The sequence below is a fragment of the Pieris rapae genome, chromosome 12 (assembly GCF_905147795.1).
Source record: "Pieris rapae chromosome 12, ilPieRapa1.1, whole genome shotgun sequence".
Lineage (NCBI taxonomy): Eukaryota > Metazoa > Arthropoda > Insecta > Lepidoptera > Pieridae > Pieris > Pieris rapae.
In genome coordinates this window covers 8,832,696-8,851,355 of record NC_059520.1, presented here as the reverse complement: position 1 = coordinate 8,851,355, position 18,660 = coordinate 8,832,696, and the positions used below count along the sequence as shown (strand labels likewise).

Here is an 18,660-nt window from a genome sequence, read left to right as displayed (position 1 = left end):
ATACGCATCTGGCAGGAAAACACTGTTTTTTGTTATTGGGCGGTCAAACGGGCAGGTCTCACCTGAAGTTAAGTGATATGGTTAAATGGTATGTTAACCCATGGTCACTCATACCGCTCGCTCTCTTCTTGAAGCAAAAACTACCTTAAGACTCAGTTGTGGAAAAGATAAGATAGAAAGATTAGTGTTAACAACTGCAGTTACTTGCGCTCCACATATGCCAGAAAAAACTTACAGCGGTCTCGCTAATGTATATAGAATGTGATTTTTTAGAAACTACTGAATTAAAAAAAATAGGAGGGCGCATCCGGATAAATAGCCTAGGGCGCTCAGAACTCTCGATCAGTCTCTGAGTTCGTGTTGTTGCTTAGTGTTTATTTCTAAGCGTACCGTTTCCGCATTCTACGCGCGCCCCGCTTTCTGATTAGCGACAACGGGCTGGCCGCACTACTCTACCGTCATACAGTTTTAATTAGTACTGCGGGTAGGTGTTAAAATTCCGCGTCACAGCAACTAGCTAGTTAGTAGCTTATATAAAATTTTACGCTTAGTTAACCTAACGTTAGCTTAGTAAGATATATTCGTTAAGGGCAAACGATACCTTACCCGCTCTTCCCCGATCTTACCCGCTCTACGCCCTTGACTTGCGAACTGGTTGTAAATATAAATTTACAATTAATTTAATTTTTTTTTGACGTTCATAAGTGTACATGTTTACCTATTTGAATAAAGATATTTTTGAATTTGAGTTTGATATGTTAACAATCATGTTACACTAGTAGAGTATAAATCGTGTTTAGTTTTTCAGACTTTCATAAATTGTAATATAATATTCTCGTTTCCGAGTATGATGAATAGGTCGATATGACTTTGATACGTTATAGTTAACAGATGTCACTTAGATTAAACCCATAAATAGGTTTTAGTTACTCCAGCGTCGCACCTCACTACTAATTGTATCTTAGTTTTTGTTGGAGATTTCATTGATAAAACCCAGTTAAGCAGAGTTATTAAAAAAAACACTGGTTAAATTTAAAATGTATTTTGTTTCAAAATGTGAAACGTACATAATATTGAAGATACTTTGTTGAGGATAAAGTTTAAAGTGGTTCGAGTTAGAAAAGGTCATAAGTCGAGCATCCCATCTCGAGTTGATATTGCATTGGTAAAGGTTCTTGTAGTTGTATCAAAGAAAATTGAACTTCATATATTAGGTAAGAATAAAATATTATTTGATCATATATTTGAAAACTTCAAGGAAATTCTGTGATTCAGAAATGTTTGACACTTTAAATAATTCGAATTTAGAATACAAAAAGTTACACAACTGTTCTCTTGTTAGATAAAGTATTATAAATATAAATGGTGCCAATTGGATGTATTAAATATGTAATTGTCACTTACTTGATATCATGTCATGGGTCCTAAATGTCTGCTTACCTGTAAAATAAATAAAATTAGTATTTAAAGCTTCTCATTACAAACAATTTTAAATAAGTTATCAGTTTTTTGTAGAAAGTTAATCTTTTTTATTTTTAATATACATCATTTCATAGTTTTACGAGTGTTGACCTTGCATCCCATGACCAAGTGGTTTTATAAAAGAATCGCGATGCCATTCCTCTTCTTGCTTTTTCTACTTGCTTTTGCTTCTGATATACAATTATTGGTCAATTCTCGTTACCAGGCCATAAAATTATTTAAAAAAAACAATAATTGTTCAATCAATACTAAGCATATTGTATTCATCTTATCTTTTACGCACCAAACTGTCTATGTAATAATATATTTGAATAAGAATTAAAAAGAGAAAAAAATTAAGATTACCAAATAAAACTATTTTGTCTACATTTCAGAATTGCTGAAATACAACTGAGCCCTTAGACATACATGAATTAAAATATACGATATAAAGTTTATAAACTGATGATGAATGAATGAAATCAAACAAAAAAGTTTATAAATATTACAATCGGTACTCGTAGAACTTCATATAAAAACGAACCGTCGCAAATTATCTTTTACATTATTACACTGTGCGACTATTGTGTACTAAGTTCAGTGTCATTAATTAAAAGTAAGTGTATTTTATTTACAATTATTATAGTCGTTTTATTTTTTTCGTTTATAAAGTAACCCTTTTGTCAGGAACTGATGCTACCTATAAGTATGTACCTTTCATAATACCGCGATCTAGAAAGTCAGCTGTCATTTTCCGCCATGTTTTTTTCGCGCGCGGTAATTTGGCTGTCAATTGTCATTTGGGTATAAAAATACGCGCGTGGGTTTTTGATATAATTTTAATATCTATATTTCTTAACATCTTTGTTCTTAAATGAGCGAACCATGTTATATACACAATGTACTTTCTATGTAATCGGTACAGTCTTCAGTGTGTATCCCAACGTGAGACACATAGCCCATATGAGGGCAATTTATTTGTTGGGTGAGGCTATTAAAAAAATATTAAAACTATTTGAAATTTTAGTTTCAGTTTATCATTATATTATGTTTTGAAAATTTACTTGCTGTGTTTCGTTTATCCTCCTTAAACATATCATCTAAGTTTCTTAAGTGAATATTTATATATTTTAATATTAAAAAATTATTTATAGGTGGCATAAGAATTTAAGATATGTTAAGATATGGCATGGTACGACAAAGGTTGGGCTACGCTGGTCTATACTCTACAGCGCCATTGTTGAAGTTACAAAGTTCTGAATAAAAAGATCATTTAAAAATATAGTTTACCCAAAACTTTTTTACGAACGAACCATTTTTAGAGAAAACATTTTAACTTTAGAACTAAAATGAGAGATTGTCACCGAGAAGCGTCAACTTTTAGTTTAATTTTCTAAATTACTTTTTCAGTGATATTGCGTTGCATTCTTCTAGTATTCTTTGCGATTTCCGCACTGGGGCGGTATGAAAATATAAACATGAAGTCGGATTGGTGGGAAACGGCTGTTTTCTATCAAATTTATGTTCGATCATTTTTGGACAGTGACGGTGATGGCGTGGGCGATATTAACGGTGCGTATAACTTAGTTTTAAAGGCTTTTTATTTTTCTTAATGCATTCAGCGGCTATTTTAACGGCTTACGTTATTTTATTTATTGTATACATGATCTTAAACAGAAAAAGTTGGTGTGGTGGAAACATAAATTGGACACAGTTTTTTTTTTGTTCAGGACGTCGAACATATTTAAAAACTTATATACATACTGAGGTCAGTGACATAATATACTTCTTACCATTAAACAATCAAAACTTAATAAACCAATGGAATCGCTCCATAGATAGCCGATGCAAGAAACCCATTTTTGATGAGAATTCTCATTCGAATGTGTGAATATGAATTAAATGACGATGTCTGATTTTTGTTATGCATAATTTTAAAAAAAATGGATTCATGTGAAAAAAATTGTATGTAACTTTAAGCAATTTGCTTTTCATATTTCGAAGACCTTAACAACTTAATTAGATACTTTTTTTAAATAACAAAATTCCTTTTTACGCTAAAAATTAAATTTATGTAACCCCTTATTACTAAAACATCAAAAGTGTTTTCCTAGCAAAAGCTGACAAGTTTTTACACAAGTACAAAGAAACGCTTTGACGATTGCCTTAGGCTCGAAGCAGGTCGGAACTGTTAATATTAAAGTGGAAATTTATTTTTAAGTTACCCTTATATACTTAATACAACCATACTGTTATGTCTCACTTCTCTCTTTTCATCATTTATATAATACATAGCTGACAATTTACTTTTAATTTTATTTAAAATTAAAAGTTCTTAAAAAGGACTTCCTAACTACACTATGACTGGGAATAAAGATTTTATTTAAATAAATAAATTATAAGTCAAAACAATCACCGTCGTATATGAAATTGATTTAAAAACACCAAAATAATACTTATTTATTCACACTGTTTAATTGTACTGTTACGAAACACGTGTTCTAAATATAAAACTACTAGAATATACAATTTGAACATAGTTATCATCATAACTTAACGTTATAGAATTCAGGTGTCGGTGTGCGCGCGCATCGTAAAAATTCACTCTCATCCTTTTTCTCCATCGCGCCAAAAGAAGTATAACTTCAATAAAAGTGCAATTCTGGTACTTTTTTAGGTATTAGTTCTCGTGTGCATTACCTAAAAGAACTAGGCGTCGATGCAATGATATTATCGCCAGTCTTCAAGTCGCCAATGTATGACTTTGGATTTGACGTCACAGACTACTACAATATACACCACGAATATGGAACTACAGAAGATCTTGAGAATCTTGTGAAGAAAGCCGCAGAGTTAAGTGAGTGTTATATTTAATCTGAGATTACTATTAACACATGTATAGGAAATTAAGTAGTCATGTAACAAATATTTAGATATCAATGTCGTATTCCACATACAAATGTTATAATTATTGTTTTATTAGAAAAAAATATATAGAAAATTGTCTTGATAAGAAGATTTTCGTACCTTTTTTGGTGCATTCCAAAGTTTGTCTCTTTCTTATTCTTAATTTTAGTATTAACATATAGTTTAATATTTAACGACTTTCATTTTTCTTATTATGTGGGTACTTTTATATATATTTTTTTTAACTTAAAGTCAGTCAATATTTTTCTTTTATGTTATTTGTTGTGAAAGATAGGTCAAGCAGTCTTGACCTAGTGGCTTCAGCGTGCGACTCTCATCTCTGAGGTTAAAGGTTCGATCCCCGGATGTGCACCAATAAAATTTCTATGCGCACATTTAAGTTAGTAAAGGAAACCGGCCTTAGACCAAAACAGTGGACAATATGTGTTAGGCACAGAATGCTGATAATTTACTTACCTATTGACAAAAAACATGCTAAATCTGAGGCCCAGAACTCAAAAGTTTGTAGCACCATCGATTATTTTATTTCTTAGATATGAAAGTAATTCTCGACTTCGTACCGAATCACACAAGTAACGACAGCGATTGGTTCGTAAAGTCGTCTCAAAAGGACGAATACTACAGTGACTGGTACATTTGGGAGGACGGACATCTTGATGTGAACGGACTGAGGCGGCCGCCTAATAATTGGGTAAGATATTTTGATAGGAGACAAACGCTTTATGAGCGAGTGGTAGATGTTGATGGTGATACCAAACACACTGCCTTATAAATAATAATAGCCTTTATTGCTATAAAATACTTATACTAGTTCATACAAATGTCAATAAATAATCAGCAAGCCACTTAATATCTGTTTTATAGCTTATACTTAGACATAGGCCTCCTGTAAGAGCTGTATAATTCTGAATAAAGACATGTAACCATAACGTATTAACTCAAAATTTCATGCCCATAGCTAAAAGTCTTTCATTGCAGTAGCCATCTTTCCGGCAACGCACCCACTAAAATGTCAATGGGCTGTCAGCTCTCTATGACATTTATGCATTAAAAATCAGAACGTGTATGGACTATGATACATTTGTATATTGAAATAAACATTTATTTTCCTCGACAGATATTGTAACTTATCATAATGTCATTGGTATGTAATGTTGTCTCTAGACGCCATATTGTTAGGAACTGTCACATCCCTGTTCCGCAGGAAATGACGTCACCACGCTGATAACGAGGAAGCCATGTTTGCACAATATTCTGTAAAGAGATTTCTTTAGCAACTGTAGTTAAAAAGTTGAACTATTTAACTTTTAGTGACAGAGAAAACGAAGCGGTTGTAATTATAAAAGTTAAAGTTGAGAGGTTTTGTTACAGTTTAAATACTTTTATTTAACCAGGAAATATAGTTCCCAATATTAACTTATATGTTTTTATGTAATTGGGGGCAAACGGACACCTGGTCTTAAGTGGTACTCATGGACACTCATAAAGCCAGAAGGCTCGTAAGTGCGTTGCCGGCCTATTAAAAACTAACAAGAAGTTGGTCCCTAAAAGTATGAATTCTTAAAGTCACGTTTCAAAATACAGTATATGACGTCAATTTAGTATTATTTTTGATTTCCTATACAATATTAAAAGCTATAATGATATGTTTTAGTTTAATTTTATCTTTGAAAAATATTTATTGACATTGTTATGGAATTTTTTTCATAAATTATTTTAGTTTTCTCATTAACACTAACTAAAACTCAAGTAAAGAAGTTTAAATATTTCAGATACTTATATATATGCTAAATTTTAGGTAATAATTTATAATAAAAATGTTAAGTTTATTAGATTAACAATTAAGTAATAATACACACCATACACGTACACAAACCCCACGTTTATTTATATCCCTAAAATATATATAATTATTTGTTGATTTTGTAACCTATTATAATGGGAATTGTTCATTCAGCATACATGTAATCTACTTTTTTAAGACCTTCTGTCTATCTGTGAACGCCGCGGCCGATAACTTAACACACAGGTGCTCTTGCCTTTAGCAGGCATCAGTCTCACACAAACAAGCATTTCCCATAATAGAAGATAGAATTCTGTTTAGTTAAATAAAAATAGCTGTAACATATTATTAACATAAAATTTTCAGCTGAGTTTTTTCGGGAAAAGTGCATGGACCTATGTACCAAGTAGAGATCAATTTTACCTTCATCAGTTTGGAGATTCAGAACCGGATTTGAACTACAGAAACCCAGTACTCGTTGAAGAAATAAAGGTATAAATGTTAATATAAGCTTAAGTTATCATAAATAGATATAATAATAATAGTGAGCAGTGTTGGCCTAGTGGCTTCAGCGTGCGACTCTCATACCAGGTCGTAGGTTCAATCCCCGGTTGTGCAATTCTAGGTTATTTTTTAACATTTGGTCAAACTGTGAAGGAAAACATCGTGAGGAAGCCGACATGTCCTAGGGTCTAGAGCCAAAAAGTCGACGACGTGTGTCAGGCACTGGAGGCTGATCACTTACTTGCCTATTAGATTTAAAAAATGATTATGAAACAGATTCAGAAATCTGAGGCCAGGACCTAAGGAGGTTGTAGCGCCACTGATTTTTTTTATTAAAAATAGAATGCACGATAAAAACAATTCTTCGACAAAATTAAATTAATATTTCAGACTTTAATGAAATATTGGCTTGAAAAGGGTGTGGCTGGTTTACGTCTCAGTTCAGTGAATTACTTAGTAGAGGCAGACAAGGATTTGTATGGAGGTCACTATCCCGATGAGCTGACGACGGGCAAAAGGGGCGTAGAGTCTGAAAACTACAATTATCTGGAGCATATCTACACCAAGGATCAAGATGAGAACTATGATATGGTCTCACAGTTCAGAGAGGCTTTCGATTCTATTACCATACGAGATAATGTAACACGGTAAGACACATTTTATTAAGACAGTAGCTGTTCTTAGTTTTAAACGTATACTACTTGCTGTAAGGTTTACTGCTTGTAAGGTAAAAAAAAAAAGTTTATTTTGGAACAAGATCATCATGTTATCACTTATTCCACGTCATTAAACGAACCTGTTGGCATCCCTACTCATCGGCAACGAAGACAGAGGGTGTTGGCCGAGAGAAAAAGCCGGCGTAAAAAACTCTCGGTCTTTTTAAAAAAAAGCAAATCAGCAAACAATTCTGCAATATTTAAAACAAATATAACAAATTAATTAGAAGAAGCCTGCCCAGCACTATTCCCAGGCCCTTTTAGGTCGAACAGACTTTACTGGGAGCCACACGTTGTATTGATAACAGTGATAAAAGGAATTATGACAACGCGTACTCACACACCTATATATTTGAAATTGTATTTTACTCAAATAAATTTCTTTAAATTTAGAATTGCATAGTTCATATTATAAGACTACGTAAATAAAAATTGAAAAATCGTAAAGTACTTGAAGAAAGTCGTGGAAATTTTAATTGAGCCATCTTATAAAGAAAACAAAAGAAGCTTCAGATGTTTGATATCCGATTCAAAGGCAACATAAAAGCAACGATTTAACAAAGGACGTTGGGAATTTCTCTTTTTGATTTGTAACAAATATACGTCAGATTTCATCCAAATTATTTCGTAACTCATACATTTTAAACTGAGCTTTTTTATAAATCCTTAAAGCTCGTAAAGCTTTTATTGTTGAGGCAAAATTGATGGCCCCAAATGGTCCGAAAACAAGAGGATTTCATTATTCAGATAAGTCGAAAGTCTAAATAATTTCAGTACTTACTTATTCAATAACAATCACAAAACAGGATCAAGGATTATAAAGTTCATGTTAAAATACTTATTTTATATATAGATTATTAGTATTTTTAAATTTCACATAAGTCTTCTTTGTTAGCAGTTATAATTCTCAAGTCGGACAAATGGAGCGCCTGGTAAAAAATACATTCAACTTTAAATCATTTAATACAACCTTCTTCTAAAAGGAATTACGTTAGTCTCCATAGTCATAATATAAACGTTTAAATCCGATTAAATTATATTTAAAAATCAGGTAGACATACTTTATACACATCTTAAATTTAAAATATCAAACGCAATAGAACAAAAAAAAACATTTAATAGTAAACAATGTGAACTATTCTCGAATATATTTAAAGACTCATCAAAGTAGGTCCTCCATTTATTCCATTACAGCTTTGTCGGGAAGGAGTCGATCGTCTTGGTCGTGGTTAATGATAATATCTGCACAGTATTCTTATCTTTAACGACGAAGTTAATGTACATCAACTTCCAAACTTCTAATATTCAAATTTTCCATCATACTTAACCATATCAGACCATATTTGCGTTTTGTTATACCATTTAACAAATGAACAATGTTGCGTTTTCTTACATGTTCTATTGTTATTCCCATGGAAACAGGATAAAAGGTATGTTTGTCTCCTGGTTTTATATGTCCCCACAAATTTTCAGCCAAATCGGTTTAACCGTTCTTGAGTAATAGTGTAACTAATACAACTTTCTATTACACATATTGTAGCTCTCGTAAACAATAGGCTTTGCCATGGCGAACTTTTCTTTGCAATCTTTTCATCTAGTAATACGACTGCCCAATTATTTTTGGGTTACCAAAAGGTTTAGTGAATTTAGTTCGATTTCACTTGTGGTTTCCCCATTTGTTAAGAATCCGATATAAAATCGTTGCTTATTCTAACAGCCATCTTCATAGCTGACTAAAATTGTTACGGCTAATGGCGACGTGTATCTCGCTCGTATATTATATATACATATTAATATTAAGTTTCTCATGTAAATAAAAATATTTCTGTTTTGTAATGAGAAATAAAGTTCTTTAAACATAGATTTTATTAATTTAATATTTGATACATATTTAGTTTCACATTTCAGTCGCTCACTCACTCACATGCACCCACACACACACTCGTGCACACATGTTGGAAGCAGTTTAATATCAAAAATAAAATATGTAATTTTAAATACTATATAATTTATATTTTTTATGGAACAGCTGTGAACCATTAATATAAAAATATGTAATTAAAATATATATTTTTTATAATTAAAAGTTTTATTTTTTTATTTCTCTTATATTTACACATTACACTGCTTTATCATGTATTTAATGCTTTATCCTTAGTGCTACCAGATTTTACGTCACAAACTAAAAACTTTATATAACCAATTTCATCCTAAGCCATCTTTTCAGGGTCCTAATGACAGAAGCGTGTACTAGTATAAAGAAAGCTGTAAAATACTACGGCGAAGGCGTACATAGTGGCGCACATATCCCACTGAATTTCGCTTTGACGAAGGATCTGGGAAAGGAGTCAGACGCACGCGACATCAAGTATGCGGTGGATAGGTGGTTGACCTATAAACCGTTAAAGAAACAGGCTAATTGGGTGGTAATGTTTTTATATCAAATTTATGCAAAAATAGTATATACTTGAATTTTTCAGTATATTAGAACTGCGTGGAATATTTTTACATATGCTGATAGTGTCAAAACATACTCGTTTATTAGAACTTTTAATTATTCATATTTATGAAAATTATTTATAAGCCATAATTATTAAATAGGCTACACACACACTCTCCGGTATGAACTTCATTGTTCGAAAAAATATAGTCCAACATTTTTAATATACGTTCATTTCTACTGTAATCTTTTCGGGAATCTAATAAAAAAAAAACCATTTAAAGTTTATTTATTGGATATAACAAAAATCTAATATTTATTGAAACGAAAACCTATATCCGCTAAAAGCCTTTAAGAAAAATCGTTTTGGCAAATATATGAAGCGTTTTATTTCCGTCTTTTTATACGTCATACGTTGACCGAAATACGGCTGGGGAACGCGTTGCGAGAACAATGAAGGTTTAAATTATTAATTTTCCTTTGTTGAATCTTACTTGTACATAAATATTTTCACTGCTAGCTTATATAATAGGAAATATTCTTCTAACATCCTACTGTGAAAATCATTGGAGGTTTAAAGGCAGATACATTTCGACATGTTCACATATTATTTTGCTTAATAGATAAATATAGTTTAATTGGCATTGTTATATTTTTTCTAATTTCGACGTAGTTTTAGGTTCTTTGAGCTTACACACTCCCGAGCCTTCTGGCGTTGAGAGTGCCCATGGGCGGCGGAATCACTTAACATCAGGTGAGCCTCCTGCCCGTTTGCCCCCTGTTCTATAAAAAAAACATCCATTTGTAACAAATTTTATACACTTTATTTATACGTATAGTTTTTTATTTTTGTCACAGACTGGCACCCAAGATAAGAGTCGAGTAGCGTCACGCTTTAGACCTGAATTGGTGGATGCTTTTAATATGTTGCTTTTACTTTTACCGGGGATCGCTATCACTTACATGGTAAGCATTACTAAACTGTTTTTAGAAATAAAAAACTATTTTATCGATATACAGGGTGTCCCAAAAGTAATAAAGAAAAGTTGTGGTTTAGCTAGAGGCATGATCAATTGAATCTAAGGTACAAAATAATAATAATAACAGCGTACAAATTCTTAAAAGGCCGGCAACGCACTCGCGAGCCCTCTAGCATCGAAAGTGAACATGGGCGGCGGTATCACTTAACATGAGGTGAGTCTCCTGCCTGTCAGCCCCCTGTTCTATAAAAAAAATCCAATCAGAACCTCACCAATGACTGCGTGTGCGCAATTTAATATGAACGTTGGGCTTAAGGAAACATTATGTGGAGATCGACGTATGTTTTAAACCATACATAAAAAAGAAATAAGATAAAAAAAAGTCAAATGGTAGCTAGTTACCATTTGACTTTTTTTTTAATATTTGTGTTTGTTCTTGTACATGTACCATCCTGATCTCGTGCCATCTTCTTAATTAAAGAGTTACGTTGTATAAGTTATTTAGAACAAACTCTTTGTACGTTTAAGTATGAAAATGGTTGTATGAAATCCTTGGATTGCAAAGAATGATCGAAGTGAATCAATCAACGTACGATTTTAGCCTTCAAACGCTTAAGCCACTAGGCCAACTCTGCTAGTCAAATCCTGTATTTATTAGTAGTAAATTATGTTTTGTGTTACATGAACGAAATTTTACCTATGAATAATAATTAATATTTTTTTCTATGAAAAGGGTGAAGAACTAGGGATGGTAAATGGTTTCGTTCCGTGGAGTGAGACACGGGATCCGCTGGCGTGTGGCACGGATGACCCCGTCAACTTCATTGAGGTCACCCGTGACCCCATTCGTACGCCGTTCCAGTGGACAAACGGGAAAAACGCTGGTAATGGTTTAATATTTACATTGGTGTCGATTCTACTGTTCACAAACTAGAATGGACTATAATATACAGGGCGTCCCACGGCGATGCCACACGGAGGGAAAGTACCTTAAATATTAATGATAGGATATTTTACTGAAAGAAGACATCGTTTAATTTTTAATAATAAGTAGAACTGCATTCACAGATTTTAAAAAAAATTTCTACCTCAACCGGGAATCGAACCCGCCAAATGTGACAGTAAAATTACATGTATTTTATAATAGCGTTTGAATGGGCTACTCATAAGCATTATTTTTTCCTTTGTAACCTAGCATATTAAATGTTTATGTATGTTTATGTATGTATATATTGATGTTTGAAATAATACGTCTAAGTTCATTTTGTAACTCATGCACACTGTTGTACCGGTTCCTGTAAACTAAATATTTTACATAACCCCATAAAAAAAATCAAGTGGGGTTAGATCTGGGAACTCGGTGGCCATCTAATTTGTCCAAAAGTGCCGATCCAGGAAGAAAAATGTTCATTAAAAAAAAAAAATTAGTTTACAGAAACCGGTACAACAGTGTGCAGGAGTTACAAAATGAACTTAGACGTATTATTTCAAACATCCACCATGCAAAAATAAGTAAATCGAGAGGGAGAGAAATTATTAAAAGAGTGAGAATTTGTATACAACAGAACGGATCACATTTTGAGCATTTGATAATTTTTTTTTTAATAAAATGTAAAATTTTATGTTTTTAGTTTCATTTAATATGCTAGGTTACAAAGGAAAAAATAATGCTTATGAGTAGCCCATTCAAACGCTATTATAAAATACATGTAATTTTACTGTCACATTTGGCGGGTTCGATTCCCGGTTGAGGTAGGAAATTTTTAAAAAATCTGTGAATGCAGTTCTACTTATTATTAAAAATTAAACGATGTCTTCTTTCAGTAAAATATCCTATCATTAATATTTAAGGTACTTTCCCTCCGTGTGGCATCGACGTGGGACGCCCTGTATAGACACACACATATACAAATCATATATGTAGGTGTGTGTCTATGTAAATATGTGTGTCTATATATATTTACATTTGAAAAGATTAAAATGCAAAAGAGTAATTTAGGGATTTACTTACAGTTGTATTATATAAGTTAACAACGATTACTCAGGCAATCATAAATTAAAATATAGAAAGATATTATACATTTATATAAATTGAAAAAATATAGATAAGTTATATATTTAACTTAGTTGGGCTAAATTATTATATATGTCAAACAAACACAGGCTACCATGCAACCTTTGAAATATATAAAGCTGAAAGAAAAAGTGCGGCATCAAAAATTAAACTAGACATGATGATATCTAGCCTTCGCAAAATGAAACTATGAGCACAAGTATATAGTATTGTCTGTGTAACTACCGACTTGTAATATAATGATAACTCAATTCGCGCATGTACATTCGACCCTTCATTCTACATTTGTAAGGCTCCAGTTGCATGAATAATACATACTTGCGGGCTCATTGTATATTCATACCAATAAATATTACATCTCCTAATGACGCTTTGGGACTTTGTACTGGCTAAAGTTTGGTGAAGTTTCAATTAGGCTTTCCAAATATTTTGTCTTTGGTTTACGAGAGTTCTATTCGAATAACTTTAACACGAACACGACTTACATAAAGGCAACATAAGCCAACGCATAACGCGGCAATATATCAAGTATGGCAACATTTTAAAGATGTTGTACGGCAACATTTTAATAAACTCCTACCAATAATATGAAATAATTATTTCCCTTATGTGACACATCGAATAGTGTAAATAATGTAATAAAAAGCGCGGTTGTTTTTTTATGTAATAGGAGGCACAAGGCTCACCTGATGTTAAGTGATACGGCCGCCCATGGGCACAAATTGCCAGAACTAGCGTTATGTTGGAATTTAAATATTAATTGGAGTTTAAAAGAAAGAAGAAAGAGAAAAGAGAGAAGAAAAAAATTGTTATTTACACTTAAATCCTAAATGATTTATTATATTCTACAGCAAAATCTACTTTATGTCCTTAATTATTGTGGTGAGCCTTCCCAATAGCTTTGAGAGATTCCGACTCTAAATTTTAATCCTATTTGTAGAGGTCAGGCATAAGGGTACAGTCATCCCGTACTTATATACATAGGACTATGTTTTTCTGGAGATTTTGCAATCCCTTTACTCCTTTCTTATACATTTTACATGTTACATTGTCTGGTATTATATACCCTTCTACGTTTGATGAACTATCCAATACAAAGACTTTTTTTCAATTCTGCCAGAGTTACGTAATGATAATAGCGCCTTCAACCAAACAAATAAACCTTTCAGCTTTGAAATATCGATAGAAATATGTAATATCTGTTAAATTTTATCTATTATATATAGATTTTATTTATTTATTAACACTTCGTTGCATTACATAAAAGAAAAAAAATATCAAACATAATTTAATGAAAAGCAACTGGCGACCTTATCGCTTACGAGCGATTTCTTCCAGGCAATCAGTGTGAGTAAAGGGAAAAAAAGCATGGGTTAAATTACATACGGTAGGCAAGAAGTGCAAAAATACATATTACAAATACAATGACAAGGAAAAAAACATAGGATACATAAAAAAAACAAAAAGTAAAAAGTGCACATGAATCATGATAATTTAATTCAAGATTTTCTATAATTTGTAAAACTCAAAAGCCTTGTAGAGATTGAAATTGATTGGAAGCGTTTTCTAGGGTTTTCCGATGCAGAAAAAACCTGGTTGCCAGTAGCAGAAGGATACGAGCATAACAATGTGGCAAATGAGAAGGCTGCAGCCAGATCTCACTACCAGGTGTACAGATCTCTTACAGGTTTAAGAGCCAGGCCTGCATTCCGTCTGGGACGATATGAATCTCTTGCCCTTAACAATGACATATTTGCTTTTAAGAGGTAAATGATTTTATACACTAAAAATGTTTTATATTTAAAGAACATAAAAATAGTTGCTAATAGTTGCTATTTGTACATGCGCCAATCGTACTAGAGGCATTGCTTTATTGTAGGTTATATTACTCCTTGATATTTAACAATGCTTAACGGGTAATAATGTACATAAAAATCGTAAAAAAGCTAAACAATTTTATGTAAAGAAAATAATATATAAATGTTACATGAGAACTTATGTGTATGTATTGTGTGTGTGTTTGTGTGTGAGATCAGTATATACGTACCCTCATTTTTTTAATCAATATAATGATTATGGAAATTAAAAATTACATCATAATCTGTTGGAAGGATTGTGTTGAACAAAAAAATCTAGAGATACTAGCAGGATTTTATATGGCTTTGTATGCCAATTCCCTAAAATACTAACGCAAAAGCTGGCGTCAAAAAGCGATAACTCAAACCAAAGCTAGAATTGGGAGTTCTTGTTGAGCTTTTAAAGCATGATTTTATTGCTTTTCCAATTATCTGTGGCACACAATATTTTCGTAGATACCTCAAAAATTGCAAGCATTTACAGATTGATCTTAATTCAGCCTTAATAACTAAAATCTCAGCTTTCTAACAATTAATTTTAATCATTTCAATAGTTAATTTTTTAGCGAAGATTTTTTCAAGGAATATGTTGATTAAATATCACTTAATTATTACAACTAGAAATGCTTTTCAAGTTTGACATAATATACTAAACTTTTTCTGTAATAATTTTGATTTTAATTTTCCCTACATAATGATGTGTAATCAAAATTATAGTATGTAATTTTTCATTGTATACAGTTGTATAAGTATCTTGATATTTTTATACCTGATCCAATTATTAGTCTTTTTAATTCTGTCGAATTTTAAGAATTATTTGTGTACACGCCACCCGCAATTATTATGGAAGCCACGCATTACTTCTAAATTGTATTAATAAAGAAGCTACACTAGCCAAATAGGATTTCGAATCTTCAGAGTAGTAGTTAGTATCTTGGTATGACTGTGAGCTCTCAAAAACTAACACAGGCACACTGCACGATTATAACAACTTTCATTTACTCTCAAATACATACGCATACACACCTATCACACACTCACTCGTTCACTCATTTTAATTTGGAACACTAAAAAAAAAATTTCTAATCTGTTTTAAACATGTGCCACGGAATAATTGTTTTCTAGTTACTTACATACAGGGCCTCCCTATTGTGGGGACTAGCGATATAAGAATCTTTTCACAATCCTTTTGTCATAAATAAAGTTTCAATTATTATTATTATGAATAATACAGAATTTATACAGCCTCAGATAAAAATTTTACGTCGTCTTTTGTGTGGTATTAAAAATATCACTCGATTTTATGCCAATATTAAATCAATATACGAACTTTAATGAGGCATTATTTACAGGTGGTATAACGACGACGCCTACGTAGTCGTTATGAACGTGGGCAAAGTGTATCAAGTAGTCAATTTGACGGCGTTCGACTTAATATTCGGCCAATTAGAAGTCGAAGTTAGCAGTGTACTCTCATCTAGGACATATGGGTAAGTGAACTCATATAATTAAATTAATGAGGAGTATTCCCGTTAAACCGTTTTTTTGAATAAATATTTTTTTGGAACACAAATTTAATATACTTATTTAGTTCTATTTTATAACAACGCAATTGAAACATATGCAAAGGGGCCATTCAAGTATTAGGCAAGTATATGCACTGCAATTTATTCCCTCCTCTTCGTATTATCAGCAATAGTAAATAAAGCTCTCAAAAATAATAGTACATAAACGCATATTATAGCAATGCATTACGTTTGAACAAATAGGCAATGTGTGGTCACTATCTATTATATAGTAAATAATTACTGTTGAAATAAGAAAATCAAAGGTCCCCTATTCTGCTTACGTAATACTTGAGTATATATGGGTTCAAAGGTACGCAAAACTATTTATTGTAAATTTCACACTTCAGAAATATAAATTGAGAAATGCCTGCGTTATAGGCATATATATTGCGATATATGAAAACGCGTTATTGGAGTCATTACGTTTCCAAGCATAGACAATGATAGGGTTCTATGTGTTAAAACGTAAATAATTACTGTTGACGTAATCACCAAATAAGAAAATCAAAAACCTCCTATAGTGCTTACGTAATACTTAACGGCCTCAAAGGGACGCAAAACTAATAAACCATTACAAACTTCACACTTCAGAAATATAACTTAAGAAATGCCTGCGTTATAGGCGGGAATATTGCGATTTATGAAAACGCGTTATTGGGAATTACTATATAGTGTTCATCAAAATATAAAAAAAATTGATAACACTATATAGTAATCAAAAACATAACCCATTCAATCTTCGCAAACACATTTCCCCCTGACAGTTACAATGACATGAGACATCTGTCCAACTACATGGCGCCTAACTCAAAATAGAGAATTAGAATAAGAATCAAATTAATTAAGAAAAACAATATCAATAATAGTGGTTTTCTTTACATATATATATTATTCCCTGACCTCGTTTTTTTATTTGAGAAGAACTTTAATGTACGAATTAGTAGCACATTAACTTTAAAAAAATATTAATTAATTATAGCAATAAAACAAACATAATTAAACAGAAGAATAAACACAAGTCTAACTAATTGATACCGGATTGATTAAAGAAAGCTAAGTGTTAACTATTGATTCTGAAAAACATTTGTTTAGGAAATCGTATTAATTATATTTATAAATTCTTTTAAAATAGATTCGCTAATTAAAGTTAAGTTTTTTTTTGAATGAAAACAATATTCTTTCTAATGAATTTATTTTTGTTTTTTCTTGCAGAGATACTGTTCAAGCTAATTATTTAGACTTAGCAGCTGATGAAGCACTTGTTGTAAGGATGCAAGTATAAATCATATAAGAATTTACTATACAATAAAAAGTCAAGTTTGAAACGGTTTTTTATTTCTTACTTAGTATATATCGAAGCTTTGATAAATGCCGACATTCGGCACACTAATTCATTGGTAAAATAACCACAACATATAATGTTTAATGTGACTAGGCAAACATGACATACACGAAGATATAATACAAATATATTTCTGTATGTAAGACAATTATAATAAATGTAAATAGATAATTATAATATTATTCTAAATATTATTGGTGCAAGTATGTTTTCTCGGGTGCTTTTGATGTGTGTGTGTGATGATATATTTTCTTCTATTTTTTACGCATACACATTGTTTAAGAAATATTTAACAAAACAGTTAAATTATAAAAACTAAACGAATATCGATTTTAATGTGTGAGGGGAGCAATGACGATAGCCAGACCCAGTGCAAAATCTAGCCGTGATTTGAACACACGACCTCAGGGTTGAGAGAGATATGAACGCATTAAGTGCTCTTTTCTCGGATCCGAGTGGAACGGGGTCATAGTAGCGGTGCCGCCCACTCTGATCCGTACGAGCGTCCCGTTTTTTAAACCATTGCCATTTCTAGCTCACAGATCCGAGAATTCGGCACTCAATGTGCTGTATGCGGACCATACATACATACATATTTCCAAACACTCATATTTACTTAATCACAAAAGAGCGTACAAATTCTTAAAAGGCCGGCAAAGCACTCGCGAGCCTTCTAGCATCCAGAATGTCCATGGGCGGCGGTATCACTTAACATCAGGTGAGCCTCCTGCCCGTTTGCCCCCTGTTCTATAAAAAAAAATTCGCCATATAAAGTTTTGGTTTCCGCCTATTACTTTGTATCCATTGTTTAAGCATTCAATGTGTTAAATAATTTATATTTATCATACCTTCTCTGTAACTCTTCAAACGAAGACAAATATCCTTTGAAGCTCAATTAAATACTAACTACTCTTTCATCTGAAAGACTTTCAAATGGCAAATAGACTCTTTGACTAACTAAATACTAAGTGTTTATTAAATAAATAATGCCATTATTAAAAACACGTC

At 32.0% G+C, this 18,660-nt stretch overlaps 2 protein-coding genes across 4 annotated transcripts in view; one reads left to right on the top strand and one right to left on the bottom strand.

Moving 5' to 3' along the window:
• The window catches only part of LOC110993001 (calcium/calmodulin-dependent 3',5'-cyclic nucleotide phosphodiesterase 1), a 175,992-nt gene that overhangs the window by 68,112 nt on the left and 89,220 nt on the right, over window positions 1–18,660 (bottom strand). The gene's annotated exons all lie outside the window — the stretch shown is intronic.
• Window positions 2,878–17,609, top strand: LOC110993004 (maltase 2-like). The gene is made up of 11 exons (XM_022259045.2): window positions 2,878–3,033; window positions 4,139–4,318; window positions 4,923–5,080; window positions 6,539–6,664; window positions 7,067–7,323; window positions 9,620–9,818; window positions 10,691–10,798; window positions 11,546–11,696; window positions 14,457–14,652; window positions 16,095–16,232; window positions 17,523–17,609. The coding sequence occupies exons 1-11, from the start codon at window positions 2,940–2,942 to the stop codon at window positions 17,590–17,592; spliced, it is 1,677 nt and encodes a 558-aa protein (XP_022114737.2). The 5' UTR covers window positions 2,878–2,939; the 3' UTR covers window positions 17,593–17,609.

Bases quoted from the DNA above. Each gene is read 5' to 3' on its own strand.
- LOC110993004 (XM_022259045.2), top strand. From the start codon at position 2,940: ATGAAGTCGGATTGGTGGGAAACGGCTGTTTTCTATCAAATTTATGTT. The intron at 4,319-4,922 runs GTGAGTGTTATA...TTTATTTCTTAG, and splicing joins GAAGAAAGCCGCAGAGTTAA to ATATGAAAGTAATTCTCGAC. The intron at 11,697-14,456 runs GTAATGGTTTAA...AGCGTTTTCTAG, and splicing joins GACAAACGGGAAAAACGCTG to GGTTTTCCGATGCAGAAAAA.